Raw genomic sequence first — 15,191 nt, 5'->3', positions numbered from 1 at the left:
GTAAAAAGATTTTTGGTGGGCCATCCAGTCCTTGTGTTCACTGTGGAACCACATCAACACACTGTTCCTTTTATTGAGGGAAAGATACAATGTGAGCTTTAGGGCCATCAGGAGGTTTTTCACATCTCTTCATATCATCCTACGCTGTCAAGAGGTGGTGATTGTTCTGCCTTTGATATCTTAAATCTCTTCTTTTTTGAGACTTGATTAGGAATTTAATTTAAAAAGGAGACAAAAGGAAATAGTGTGTCTTCCCTAGAAGAATATTTCTAACACTGAGTATACAGTCACAGAACAGAAGGGAAAGGGAGGTGATCGAGCACGGGAAGGCAGTAACTCATGGAATGAGCCCTGTCAAGTGCTACTCAGCTCTGTGCTCTTGATGAGTATTTGGGGGTTTTTTTTAGTTTGTTTTTCCATTTTCAAGGAAAATGTCTATCCTCCAAACAAAGACAACATTCAGGTCTCCCCACCCTCCTCTCTTCTGTGACAGAAGAAACTGTTTCTGCTATTCCAAATTCCAAGTTGGACTTAACAGAAAGCTATTTGCAAGTGTAAAAATTAGCAAAGAGTTCTTGTAAATGGAAAATCCCACATGAGCTGTTCAAATAGATCGGACTACTGCAACTATTCTTCTGACCAAGTTTGTATTTAGTTCTTCTGTCAGAGAAACTAATAGTTTGGAGGAAAAAGGTTTTAAGAAGACAAACTGCACTGGGCAGAGTCTGTTATATAAACTACCTTTCAATGGAGTCCTTTCTCTGCTGAGAACCAAATAAACTTTTCAGATAGCTTTGGTAAAGCTGCACTAACCTATATTCCTTAGACAGGCTCATCAGGAGTGTGTGCCTGCAAAAACACATGGATGTCATTGCAGAATCACAGAAAGGTTCAGAATTTGGAGAAAGTCTAGTTCACCCCACATGCTCAAAGCAGAATCAGCTAGAACAGGTTTATGAGGGCCCTGCCCAGTTGCACTTCAAATATCCATGAAGATGGAAACCCCTCAATCTCTCTGGTCAGCCAGTCCCCGTGTTTGACCACCCTCACAGTAAGAGTGAGTGGGGGAAGCAGAGGGGAAGGATCACTTCCCTCAACCTGTTGGCAGCACTCTTTCCATTGCAGTCACAGTTGGGAATTGTTGGTGTGTGTTTAATTTGGTGTCCATCAGAATTTCCAGGTCCTGTTCTACAAAGCTTCTCTCTGGAATCTTGGACTGTGCATTTGTGCCTGGGGTTGCTCCTCTCCAGGTGTGGACCTTGCACAACAGACCAAAACTGTTGGCCCCAGCACCAACCCTTGAGGTATGTCACTAGTGGCCAGCCTCTAACTGGACTTCATTCTGCTAATAATAGCCCTTTGGATCTGGCAATTTATTCAGTTTTCAATCCCTCTTATTGTTTATTTTTCTAGGCTGTATGCCAATTTGTCTTTGATGATATTATGGAAAAGCCTTATTGAGGCTGAGGTAAACAGAATCCTCTGTTTTCCTCTCACTCACTGTTCTCATTAGCTGGTTGTAGAAGTCTGTTGGGCTGGTTAAACTTGATTTTCCCCTCCATAAATCCCAACCAACCATGTCACCTACTTTCCCATTACACTTTTAGAAATAGTTTTCAGGAGCACTTGCTCAGGGATGGAGGTTACATTGACCAACCTGCAATTCCTGGTAACAAATTCTTTTTACCTACTCAAAGACAGGAATGACTTTTGCTTTCTTCTGGTTCTTGGAAACCTCCCACAAACACCATGACTTTTCAAAGATAACTGAGAGTGGCCTTGCAATGACACTAACCCTCAGCACTCTCAAGTGAAACCCATCAGGCTGCACAGACTGGAGTAGGTCCAGATCATTCAAATGTTCCTCACATAACTTTTGTCCTCCCAGAGTAAGTTTTCTTTGTTCCAGATGTTCCTACTGGCCTCTGAGGCCTGAGATTTCTGAAATCTGATATTATCAGTACAGATGAAGATAAAAAAGGCAGTGAGTACCTTTGCCTCCAGCTTTGCCTCTGCACTTTCAGCAATGACTCCATGCTGCTGTGGAATGCTGGTCCATGGACCTGTAGAACCCCTCACAATCCCTTGCTAGATTCAGGTCCAGATGGGCTTTGTCTTGCCTGATCTTGTCTCAGATTGCCCAGAAAGTGCCTCTATACTCCTTCTGACCCCAGTATCACCTCATGTGAGCTTTATTTTTATATTTGAATTTTGACAGGATCTCCTTGGTCACCTATGCAGGCTGTTAGGTGCTCTTGCTTTGACATGGGTAGAGATATGCTCTTTGAAAAGTGTGGAGCACAGAGAATGTAACTTCAAGGGGAATAGATTTATAGTCTGCAACTTCCATTATATAATAGGATACTAATAATTTGCATTTTTGGGAGTTGATTTATGGGAATTGACTGAAAGGATAAATGAACTCAGTTTTTATAAGATGCACTGTTTTCTCTGCATTTGGGACAAATTTATCTCTTGGAGTTCATATGTCTTCCAGCAAGGAGAAATGAAATATGGCAATAAACTTTCCATACTCCAGACTTACAGAGACAAAGTTGATCCTCTTGCTTTCTTGTATTACAGCAATCTTCCTCCAATTTATCCAAAGATATCTTCAGCGTCAAGTAGAATCAGAATCTGTCTGGCCATTGTTAATAATAAACCCTGAGTCAGCTGTAGAGAGACAGATTTCAAAATCAATGATGCTAAGTGGAGTGAAGAAGACAAAAACAGTCCATGCAGCAGCTATCTGACTTTGCAATCTGACTTGCTGGATTGAGTCATAAATTAACAGCTGAAAAGCAAAAATGGTGAAATGACAAAACCCTGATCATAAAAGCTGTTTGAACCAACCAGCATACTGTCTTTTAAGGGGGAGCTTAAGCTTGGAAAAAAATCAGAGATGAAAGGTGTGAGTTATTATTGCCAACTTCACTGTTTTCACTGCAAATATGTTGTTAAAACTTATGTTGCACTCAGTGTCAAAATTTGATTGGAGTGTTTCTGCTGTGCTTTTTTTTTTTGAGTCCAGCTCAATGACTCAGATGCTGAGACACAGCATTCGTTTTCCAGATTGAACAGGCAATGAACAAGGGTTATTTACAGCCTAACAGACTGACTTGCTTCAAGTAGCAGTAATAGAAAGCTATAAAGATTTTTAAAAATAAATCTATGACCAATGCAGACCTTCTATGCTTCTTGCATGAGTTTTAACATAGTGCCAACTCATGCAAGGTTTTTTTGTGATGGAGAAGGGGCAGTATGTTTGTGGGTACATCCTCTCCTGGGAGTTTTCTTTTAGGTCTCACAGTGACTGCAGTATGGCAGAACATGCCTTTAATTACACTGCATGTTTGTGTAAGATTCTGGTATTCATTAGTCTGCATAGTTGCATTAAAGAATATATCACTACCTGCTAGAGCTTCTTGTTTGCTCGGATCCATTATGTGATCTGATCTCTGCCCTAAATTCTCAATAACATACCATTATGGTCAGTACAAATCACACTTAAAATACTAGTGTTAACTTCAAATAATACAGTTAATCCCTCTTGTATGTGTTGATTCCTTTCCCTCATTTTTTAATTAGATTTGTCAACCCTCATCTGGGCTGGACTCTTGACTTTCATCAGCTGTACAGTGGCATGGTATGAAATTGCATTTTATTGCCCAGTAAAAGAGAGAAGAGATGTGGAGCCTATCTTGATGTCTGACTCTAAACATGCCATGTGTATGGAGACACATCATATGGTCTCAGTGTTGGTGGCTGCAGAATTGCCTTTTGAAGCCATTAATAATGAATCACTGTGCTTTTACTGATCCAGCTTAAACAGTTTATTATTGTTCTTCAGGATTTCAACCTTTTTTTTTAGGAATCCATGCTGTTCTGAAGCTATTGTTTGCTGCTGGATTCTGGATTGTGTTCTTTCCAAAAATCAATTTGTAGAGTACATTTTGCTGTGACCATGAGGTCTTTGTTTTTCAATATCATGAGTCCCATGCAAGTCACTGTGAGAGTATTACAGAGAATAGGCTGACCTTTATTTGGCTTGACAATAATTTTAGCATGGAGGAAATAGTTCTTCAAACTGGTTCTGGCACATGTAATAAGGATACATTTTAAATTTCGACCACAAACCTAGCTTTGGCCAAAAGCTTGCCAAGAACAATGAAATAGCAATTTATTTGATTGCCATGTAAAATGCTGGTTGTGAGCCACACCCAGACTGTGTGAGGGCGTGTGCTGGAGTCACTGCTCAGAGTGCTGGAGGAGAAAGCTCAGAAGGCATCTGCTTTATTTTTGTCACTGTCATCAATTTGCTGTCTGATTCTAGGCTAGCTGTTTGTGCTACAGTGTTCATACACACATCCTCAAACCCACATTTAAATAACAAAATAAGCAGTCTATTTAGAGGCCTTAATGCCTGAACTTAATAATCTCTTTCTGAGCGGTCAGAGGTATTATGAGGTGTAATTAACATAAATAAAACACTCCATGATCTTTTCTTCACCTGTCTACACCTCTATCCAGATTTTTATGCCATGCTGATAAAAAATTCTGAGTTGAAAGCAATTAATGTGGGAATGAAGAGATGACTGAGAAAGCCTAATAATATAATTATCTTTATCAATAGATTTTTTTTGAGAACAACTTTTTGTTGTCCTCTTTTGAAGACAGTGATGATTAGAAATTATTTTATTTGCATAATTTCTCTTATGCATAAGCTTGCTTTCTGAGGACATAAGTGATAAAATGCTATTACAAGAGACTGGAGCAAGACTGATGAATTTGCACTGATGGAGGAAAAGAGTTTTGTGGAAATTTAAGTACCTTTCTTTGAAAAAAAACGAGGAGGCAGGATATTCTTGCCTAGTCTTTCTTCACTCCCATCCCCATTTCCTGCTCTCTCTTCAGCCAAAATGGACTAAATGACCATTTAGGACCAGCTGAAAATCTTTGACTCTGTAAGTCATGCAAAATGACAAGGTTTATGTCATGTTTATCTCAGGCAATTGGACAAGCCCATTTATTCTCACAAGTGCTGAGCAGTGAGTTGGGATGTGAGAGGGGGAAGATGTGGCTCTGACCTTCTCCATGCTCTTTGTGGCCGTGGTGGAAGTTTGCCCAGCTGTTGTTCTCCTGCAAACAGTGGTGCTGTATCATTCTTTCTTTCCCTTGTGTCACTTCATGGCATTTTTTACCCCTAATGCAGAGGATTTCAGGGAGGTCATAGGTACCCCATGCTGCAAATAATTTGGCCATAGACTTTCTCCCAGTATCTGTACAAACTCAGGACACAGACTGCTTGGACTTCTTCATCATTACACATTCAGATACTTAATGCAAACAAGACAGTAGTGTTTGAAGGGAATAAAAGAAGAAAGAGAAGAAAGATATGGCTTCCCCAGCTAATTGCACCAGCTGGATGTGGCTGCACAAGCTGGTGAGTGTGAAGGCTGAACAAAGGGTACTCATTAGATGCTTTAGTCTAGGACTGTGTTTGCAGGTCTTCTAAAAAAATTAGTTATGTCTCTTTATTAAAATTTCAGAAGAGGACACTAAGGCAAGCAGTATACTTCACAGCAACTAAAAGACAGACTGCTCCATTTTGGGGTATCAAAAGCAAAAAATTCCTGGATGTATGGCTAGTGACCTATTCACTAGAAGAGGGAGGCTATAGAATAGCCTGAGAGTATTTCTTGACCTGGCCTCTGTGTCCTGATCAAGGAAAAAATTGTGATAAACAACATGCTTTCCAAGCCCACATCTTCTGACTGTCTAGCTGTCATAAGAAGACAGGAACAGCCAAGCACTTTTGGACCTCAGAGAACTCACAGTGGGAAAAAAAAGTTTAGATTCTGCAACTGCAGAAAAAGATCCCTCTGTATCAAACAGTGGAAAACAAACAAACAAAAAAGGTTGTAGTGTTCAAATAATATTTTTTCCTTTCGAAGTCATTGGTGTTCTGTCTCACCTTGGTTTGCTAAAAATTACATTCTTGCTTCCCTTTTCCTCTCAGTAGGAGTAACACCTGTCTAACTCATTTATCTGTTACTTATCCAATGAGAAAGTCATTGGGAGACTGGGAAGATCTGGGGTCTGTTCCCTGCACTACTTCAGGGTTTGTGTTTGAACTAAAAATATGAAATGCATTAAAAATTTGAAAAGCACAGCTCTTCTCCTAGGGGAACAACTGAAACTTTGTTCACCAAAATCAGTCTTTTATTTATTTGTTCAGTGTTAGGAACATTCCAGGTATTGAAGCATGCTTGGCTATACTTGGAAATTTTTATAAAAGTTCTGGGCACAGTTTTGACCTGGGGCAGATGTCACTCTTCCAAACAAGTTTTGGATGTGTTCTAGGGGATAGCATGGACCAGAGAACATTGCCAAGAAGCAACTCAGCTGCAGCCACTCTGATTAGGAAGGCAAGTGTTTACTAGTTAGGACAGGACAGTAAAAGGAACAGCCATTGTATTTTATTATCCATTGCTTTTGTTTGTCTGTTTTCCCCCAAACATTTTATTTTTTATAGACCAGTGAGGACAGCTTATACTCTAACTTTTTATATTCATCTTAAAATTTAAATAAAAAAGTGAAACATTGTCTCCGGATACTTGGAGATAATTTTTCACTTGCAATCTACTGTTTTCATGGCAATACTAATAAACCTTTCTTTCTACACTACTTGACATTGATAAAGCCTCAGCTGGATGTCTATATTTAACATGAGGCACTGTGCTCCGAAAAAAATGGGAAACAAATGAATAGAGATAGAAGAAATACAAGAAGTATTTTCTAGACATCTGATCAATGAAGAAAGACTGAAGGAATTTGATTTGTAGAATAGGGAGAGAGAGACAGAAGTCTTTCAACTAACATCTGTTGCAAGGACAAGAAATAACAATCCAATCCCTATTTCCATGATGAATAAATCTGAAAGCAAAGGGTTTAAATTTTGAGAGGGTAAATTGGGTAACTTTGTAACAAAAGGGGGGTCTGGAATGGATTGATTTGAACTTCTGTAGCTTTCTAGATCAACTCTTTCATAAAGTCTTTCAGGCCAACTGTTACCAGAAAAGACCTGTGACAGCCAGGCTAGCCCTCGGGCTTAAGGGATGGAGTAGGAGATCTCAAGTTTCTTTCTTGTTCTATGACTTTGGTTTTTTCTTCTGTAAGATTTGAATATTAATGAAGTAATGCCAATATATTTCAATCTATTGCAAAACAACTTTGGAGAAATTTTCTTTCCCTCATATCTGTTTGCCTCCAAAATTCTCTTATCTGTCTGAACACATCCTCTTTACAGATCTGCAAATACGAAACAAGATTTCAGGGTATATGTCTATATAGTTATTTGTATTAGAAAGATAAATATTTTGATAGGTTTTCTCTTCATTGCTATATTATTTATCTCAGGATATATATTTACCCTATGCTGAGGAAACTTAGACTTTGAAAAATCCCTTGATAATAAGATCATGACCCTTCTCTGGACATTGTCTCTGAATTTTGACTTAGTTACCAAGAGCTCCCTTGCAGACTGCTTTGTTTACTCTGGATGGCACAGGGTTCCTGGCCACAGCAAAAGAAAATTGTGAACCCAAAAGATTGCACAAATAAAGTTGCTGGAGCTTGTCTGTTGTAATTTTCACCTGCACTGCCATACACTCCAAAAATGAGAAGCTTTTAATGTGGATAAAAGTGCTGGTCCAAGTACAGTGGTTAAATGCTTGTAAGGGAACATTATTTACCAGACTTTAGCATTGTAGAAAATTTTTGGAAAATCTAGGTCAGCATCCTATTAAGGCAACGTACAAACACCACAAGCATTGGAAATGGTACAATTGGCAAATGAGCACTCCCAAACCTGGTGTTTGGACAAAGCAATGCTCTGCTCAGAGTGTACAGCCTAAAAGATCAGATACCTCCTCGATGCTGCATTAATGCTTTCTGGTTTTTTGGTTGGTTTTGTTTTGTTTTTTAATAAATATCCTAATATTTGTATCTCTAAAATTACTAGCAAATAACATTCTATCCAGTGGAACCTCATCACCCTGAATGACCTAACCATTTGTTTGAAGTCTGCCATCCTTCCTGATTTCACAAAACCCAGTGTATGAGGAGTTTAGTGATCAGTGTCTCTTAAGAAAAGCCCATTCGACTGGAAAAAAAGATAAGAGAAAGGAGTCAGTTTTAGTGAAATTGATCTATGGATTTTTGGCAAAATTGGAAATTTATATTTTTAATAGCTTTGCAAAGACAGTACCCAAGACTTTGGAATTCCATATAATACAAGAGAGAGTTTGGTAGTCCTAGGACAGGTCTTTAGTGAGGCTTCTTGCAGAGACAGAGAAGTCTGCAAAAGAAAACCTGTTCCTAGGATTGACTGCTCCTTCCAGCAAACCTCCTTCAACAGGCAAGAAAACAGAACAGATGCTTTGTTTTTCTACTATTCTTTCCTAATCACTGTACAAACTGAGTGCAGTTTCTTAATGATGTGCTTATAGTAATATTCTGCAATAACTAGGCAAGATGCCAGTTGGCAAATTACAACAAATACGTTCTTCTTAATCCCCCTCCACAATCTCCCTCTTGGCCAGAGCCCTAATGAGTCTGAACTGCTGTGTTGCAGGAATAAATGCTCAGTTGCATGAATGGTTCCACTGCTCCTTATATACCTGATGACTTAAAAAGTTGGTAAACTAAACATTGTACCGAAAGGGAGAGGTGGATGTTTTCTTGTCAAATTAGAAGTGGATTATATCTCTTTATCAGTGGCCTCTTTTTGTCCCTGAACTGTGAAAACTTGGAAAAGGTTCATAAAAAGGTTTCATCTAATCACAAATCTTATTAAGACAGTCTGAATGACAGGAGGTTACTGTGAACTGAAAGAGCATAGCTTTGCTCTCAGCACACTCTCCATTAAAAGTGTCATATGAGATGTAGAGAGAGTCACAGCATAAGCCATAGAGAATATACTTGTTGTAAAAGCACACCAATGACAAGAAAGACCTGATTCTGGGAATAAAATATACAGCATCTGCAAATGGGGATAGGCTTTTAAAGTCCGTTCAAGTATGTACAGTCCCCAAAGCATCAACTTGCTTTTTGCAGCTTCTGCAGAACTGGACATACCAGTGCAGAACAGAGCTGTTGGTAAGCTGCCATGCTGAGTGTACTGCAGAGTGTGTCCCTGTCAGTCATGAAAAAGCTAAAGTTACTAACAAAAACAGTGCAAATAAAACAATGATCTCTATTCTGTTCCCAATTCCAAAGACTCCTTGAAAGATATTTTGTACTAAATAAATTAGGTTACATTTTCTTCAGAAGTAATCAGCCTGAAACAGGAGAAAATATATTTGGAAGATGGTTGAAGGAATGGGAGCATCACAGGGGAAACCTGGAGTTAGGACCACAAGTTTCATCAAAAGGTCTAGGGATGGCATATTAGCCTCAATAAAGAAAAAGAGGACTTTTGAGGAGGTCCATGAGAAAATCCTCATCAAATACTCAGTTTCAGAGAGTATATGTCCCTGGGACAGGAAAGCAGCAGGGGCAGAAGTGCCACAGTTTACCCAAGGTTCTAGTCTGTTGTATGGGCTTCTGCAGGAGAGGAAACATACCTTACTCTGAACTTTGCTTGCCAAGTCACAATACAAGCTTTACAACAGGCCAGTATTTAAAACCTCCACCTGGAGGTGGAGGAAACACCCAAAAATTAACAACTTCTGCTACTAGTTTCCAAGCTTGTGTGCTGTCCAGTCCCTGGGTTAGCTTTGTATGTACCATGGCCCGTGGTCACTGTACCATACGTTCTTGCTGGGCTGGCTTTGTATAAAGATATGAAAAACAGAGGCTGTGATGTGTTTTTGGCACTTGTATGGAGGTGGATAGAACCTGATGTTATCCCAGCACTGCTTGCTTCCCCAGAAGGGGTCTCCAGGTAACACCCCAACAGATTCCCTCAGTCCTTGGTTAGAGGAGCAAAAATTTGAACTTGGAGTCTGACAGCAGATAGTTCAACTCTACCAGTGTTTCTCTTGATCCAGGGATCTGCCAGTGCTCACACACTCCTTCTGTGGGTACCAGGCTACCTGCCAGGATGCTAAGAGGTGCTCTTATTGCAGAATGTGGCTGTTATGAAAGGAGTTGGCCTTGGGCATGTCCAGGTGGTGCAGAAAAATAGGTATTTGTATCTCTAGACTGTGTTGGGTCCTGTACAGAGGCTGTTGGCTTGGAGAGAAGGATTCTGAAAGGCAAACTAAGCAATGATTTTCCTGACTATCTGAGCTGTTGCATATTTTTAAGTTCAACCCAGTACTAGATTAGGTTGCTGAGTTGCTACTGTCTCTACCAGATTCTTGTAGAGACATTTGAGTGAAACCACTGTGCCAGAATGGCTCATCTAAAGGAGTAGTAGGGTTAGCACATGAGGACTTAATCTTCAAGAGGGAATTACGAAGTCTGATAGGCACATTCCTTCAATGTACACTTAGAATTGAAACAAACTGGAAAGAAAAGCACTCCTTTATTTCTTCCCCCTGTACCTCTCCTAGGGTCAGATTTTCCCATCCTTATTTTATGACTCAAAGGGACAGTCAAATTTTCTATAGCTAAAATCAGACTAGTTGTTTCAACAAAACAAGGTGATTCCATAAGAAAGAAAAACCCCTTTCCTGCCCATCCCCAACAGTCCTTTTGCTTTGAATTAATCTTATTATTCATGTAACATCTTATTTATGTAACAGTTGATTTGTACCATCAGGGTGTCAAGTAGAGGAGCTGTGATTGTCATGTAAATATCCAGTTATGAAGATGGGGCTTTAATAAAGCATGGTGAGACCACTGACCAAGCCACCAGGGTTGGCAGTGCTGTAGATGAACAGCCAACAAATACTATTCTGGAGAGAGAGGAATTGCGCTGGGGGAAGGAAGGGATTCTTTGAGGTAACAGCAACTGCTTCCGAGAATATGGGAAAGATACTTTCTATTCTTGGCACCAAAGAGCTGCTGGTTGTGAAGGTCTCATGTGCTGCACATTCTGAAGACACCTATGACTCCGGAATTACTGTCTGGAAGTTTTATTAACCCCACTAACTCAACTGTATGGATTATGCCTTAAAAACTGTCAGAAATTGTAATAGGCTTTCTGAGCCTCTGGCTCAGAACTTACATTCTCACAACCCAGAAATAACATTAAAAACAAATCACCAATTTCATCAAATTGTTTGTAGTATAGAAAAATTCTACTAGCAGAAATTTACACATTGTCAAAGCATGCAGACACAACAAAGTTTGCATTGCTATGGAAACAAAGGTTATGCTGGGAAAAACAACTTGCAAGTGACTGCGAAAAGTTTATAAGAATGGCACCTTTCAGCTTGATCTTGAAAGACATATTGCAACACAAGCATCTTGGATTAGAAGTCTGTTTTTATTTAGTTTTCCACAGAGACATGTTTCTTTCACCTCTATTCTCACAAATCTGACATCAAAAACTATCAAGACATATATATATATGAGCTATACAGGCAGACAAATTTGCCAGTATAGCATTACTCTCCTTCTATGAAACATTCTAAGAAAAACAAATATGGTCCCTTCCATGCCTATCTAATACAAGAAAAACAGCTAAGTCAAGAGAGAATGTATACATGAGTCTAGTTATTCATAAAAGAGTAAAAATAAAAAATCTAGTTTCTGGTGTTTAAACAAAACATACTTTATACATTTGGCTAAGCTGAAATATTGTACCTTGCCAAATGAAAACTGCTCCCTAATGGCAGGTTCCCTAGCAGCTCAGTAGGTATGCAAGGCATGCAATTCATTTCCTGCCAAGGCAGAGAAAAATGGGTAGGTCTGAGATTATATTGCTAGTGTGCTTGAAAAAGATCTTAGTTGTTAATGTTATAGGCTGCATATATGTATTTTGACTTTTGGTCTCCTTGAAACTTTTCCAAGTGTAACTTTTGGGTTAACTGTCTTTTAGCTCTCAGTGATGGAGTGTTCAATGGGAGGTGAAATAGGAATTTCCAGAGCATTACAGTCATCAGTGAGGAACACCAGGTCCTGGAGAAACAAAATAAACAAACAAACAAACAAACAAGACAAGATTTATAAAGAGGAAGGCAGAAGACAGCACTGTGAGAAGCTTGGGCCTGATCCAGTTTTGGTGGTCAGGGGTCAGTGTGGAGACACACAGGGCTAAAAGCAGGGACTGTGTCCCTGCTGATGCACCTTGACCTACCCTTCTGCAGTAGGAGATCAGGATGGTGTACAGGCTCCTGGCTTTTTCCTTCAGCTCATCCACTTCAACCAGTCTGTCACATCCAGGGTAGGCTACAAAATCACGGAGTTTTGCCAACACACAGTAATTCTGCAAAGCACGGAAAGAGGTCTGTGTAACCCTGCACAAACACAGATTTATGTTTCTTGTCCACCACTTCCAAAATTGTTACTGCTGTGTGGGAACCTTGAATTCCTACCTCTATGTACATGTATTCCATGCAACATTTAGTCAGGCAAATGAATCATCAATATTTTATAACAAAGTCATTTGGTCCAAATGAGTGCTTGGAAAATTGCATATATACAGTCTTAGTCTGCCAGCTTGTTTCTCACATGCTTTAGGAGGCAGCAGTACCAATACAATAAAATCTGCCCCCATAGTAGGTGGAATATTCTACAGAATAGGTGCACTGTCTCACTATTTAGAGAGCACCTGATTTAGCAGATGAACAGATTATCAAGAACTCACAGACTCAATTTCTCTGTTCCTGTACAATAGAAGAAACTGTGAATATCAGTCCTGATTTTTTTTTGAAGTATTTTTTACCTCAGACTTTGTGTTATTAAAATGAAACACAGGCAATATTAATTTTACAATGTCCTTATGAAGCAGGTAAATAAATACCCCAGATTTTGCTTTAAAGCCAGGGAAACTGAGGCACTGGAATCACATTTCTTGGTCTTTGCCATGATGTGAGACACTGGCAGCTCTGCAATTGGGATCTAGAGCGTCCTGAATTACAAGACTTGGTGTAGTTGCTTATGGAAAAGTGTGTCAGAAATTAGTTTTGTCTGATATTTTCTATTTTTTACTTTGTTGGACACTGGAAAAGGAAGCAAAACATCCCACTGCAGAACACTATGGCACTAACTGTATGTGCAGGTTAATTTTCCTTAGCTGAGAGAAACTATAACTTTTTTTTTTCCTCAGTATCATACTTCTATATCCTCAGGCACACTTTTTCTTTCTGTATTCAACAAGTAGCTATTTAAAAGAGAAAAGACCAGCAAGGTATTCCTGCATTGCTTTTCATTAAAACTACATGACAAAAACCACTCAGGATATAAAACGAAGTAGATTTCTTAAGTGAAGAAAGTTAATCTACATTTCTTCTTTTACACTATTATTCAAAGTTTTGTTGCACTTAACTTCTGAAAAGGCTCTCACAGTAAATTAATTGTGTGTATATGGCAATAACTTAAAATTTTAAATAACTTTTAAAAATCTACATAAGTTAAAAAATTTAAAACTTCCTAATTTAAATTTTTTAATCAAGTAAAATCTCAGAAAGTACATCTGGATTTTAATAAGATTCAGACTGAGAGGTTTCATCTATCTAGTTAAATTTTTAAAAATCCTTTTAAATCACTCCTCTGGGGTATAATATTAAGAGTTAATCTCACTTTTCATTAACTGCTTTTACTGCACAACAGTAAGAAAGAAGAGTGCAAACTTACGTGTATGTCCAAGTACAGCCTGGGCAGCGTCTCCACACACGAGTCCTGTGGGAAAGAGGAAAGGCTCCTTGAGATTTTGTTTTGAGAGGAATCCGTGTCAAAAGTGGCAACCTGCAGTGTCTGTGCAGGAGCAGTTTTTAGCTGGACTCACCACAGTTTTGGAGGTCTGCAACTCCTTGAAGGACTCTGTGATTTCCTTGCTGAGAGACAACACCCTGGAGTAGCAAGTTGGAGGGGCTGTGCTGGCTGGCAGGGCAGCAGAGAGCAGAGCAACCAGGAGCAGCAGCATCTTCATCATGGGGATTTTGTCCAAAAGAGGAGGAAGGGAGGGAAAAAAATCACTCCCACTGCTCTAGGTAGGTGCTGCTGAGCATCAAGGAGTAAGCTGGACAAATCAGCCCTCAATTAAATAGTCTCCTGCATAAAGAGGAAGAAAAGCCTGGGGGTGGTCCGAGCAGCAGCTTACTGCCGTCTTAAATTTCCTGCCAAGCTATGAGGCAGAGCTGCTTTCCTGCCCGGAGCAGGGAAAGAGGGAATGAGGGGAACAAAAACAAGCACCACCGGCTCTCTTCATTCCAGAAAGAAAACAACCTAGCAAGCATCTCAAACAATAGGAATGTGTGTAAGAAAAAACACAGGGTTCTCAAAGTGCCATAGGCCCTAATCCTATCCGTGTTTTGGCACATGAGCCTCTTCTCTGAGCCCTGGGACTACATAGACTGCAGGTAGAGAGAATCCTTCCAAAAAGCAAACTTCCCCAGCACAGGAAGGACATGGACCTGTTGCAGTGAGTCCAGAGGAGGCCATCAAGTTCATTAAATGGATGGAGCACCTCTCCTATGAGGAAAGGCTGATGGAATTGGGAATGTTCTGCCTGGAGAAGAGAAAACCAACCACAGGGTGACCTCATTGCAGCCTTCCAGCATTTGAAGGAACCCTACAGGAAAGAGAGAGAGGAACTTCTTTCAGGGGCATGACAAGGGGGAATGGCTTCAAACTGAAAGGGAGTAGGTTTAGACTAGATATTAGGAAGAAATTCTTTCCTCTGAGGTTGGTGAGGCACTGGAACAGGTTGCCTCTAGAATTTGTGGAAGCCCCATCTGTGGAAGTGTTCAAGGCTGGGTTGGACTGCGCTCTGAGCAAGCTACCTGGTCTAGTGGAAGGTGTCCCCATCCATAACAGTGTGGAATGAGATGATTTTTAAAGTTGTTTCCAAAAGAAGCAATTCTATGATTCTATTATTTACAATTTGTCAATCAAAACCATAGTGCTTGTGATGGCTGCTAGGGGACATCCATGTATTTACATATCCATAGTGTCAAGCAAAGCAAATGGCATCTCTATATGGCTGTGATAAAAGTATAAAAATTATTTCGCTTTCTGGGTTGATTTTATGAGTCTTTGTTCTTTTATTAGATGCCAGAGGAAGCTGAGAAATCCAG

At 39.7% G+C, this 15,191-nt stretch overlaps 1 protein-coding gene across 1 annotated transcript; it reads right to left on the bottom strand.

Annotated features, from left to right (window-relative positions):
- Nucleotides 1-11,567: 11,567 nt before the first annotated feature.
- On the bottom strand, nucleotides 11,568-14,115 carry CYTL1 (cytokine like 1). Its single transcript, XM_083862162.1, has 4 exons — nucleotides 13,901-14,115; nucleotides 13,750-13,794; nucleotides 12,251-12,379; nucleotides 11,568-12,072 (listed from the first exon to the last, which is right to left on the bottom strand). The coding sequence occupies exons 1-4, from the start codon at nucleotides 14,045-14,047 to the stop codon at nucleotides 11,989-11,991; spliced, it is 405 nt and encodes a 134-aa protein (XP_083718288.1). The 5' UTR covers nucleotides 14,048-14,115; the 3' UTR covers nucleotides 11,568-11,988.
- Nucleotides 14,116-15,191: the final 1,076 nt, after the last annotated feature.

Source organism: Zosterops lateralis (genome assembly GCF_965231275.1).
Source record: "Zosterops lateralis genome assembly, chromosome: 5".
Lineage (NCBI taxonomy): Eukaryota > Metazoa > Chordata > Aves > Passeriformes > Zosteropidae > Zosterops > Zosterops lateralis.
Note: the sequence above shows the minus strand (reverse complement) of the source record. Positions and strands in the feature narration are given on the sequence as shown.

Bases quoted from the DNA above. Each gene is read 5' to 3' on its own strand.
- CYTL1 (XM_083862162.1), bottom strand. From the start codon at position 14,047: ATGATGAAGATGCTGCTGCTCCTGGTTGCTCTGCTCTCTGCTGCCCTG. The intron at 13,795-13,900 runs GTGAGTCCAGCT...TCTTTCCCACAG, and splicing joins TGCAGACCTCCAAAACTGTG to GACTCGTGTGTGGAGACGCT. The intron at 12,073-12,250 runs GTAGGTCAAGGT...TTGTTTCTCCAG, and splicing joins TGATCTCCTACTGCAGAAGG to GACCTGGTGTTCCTCACTGA.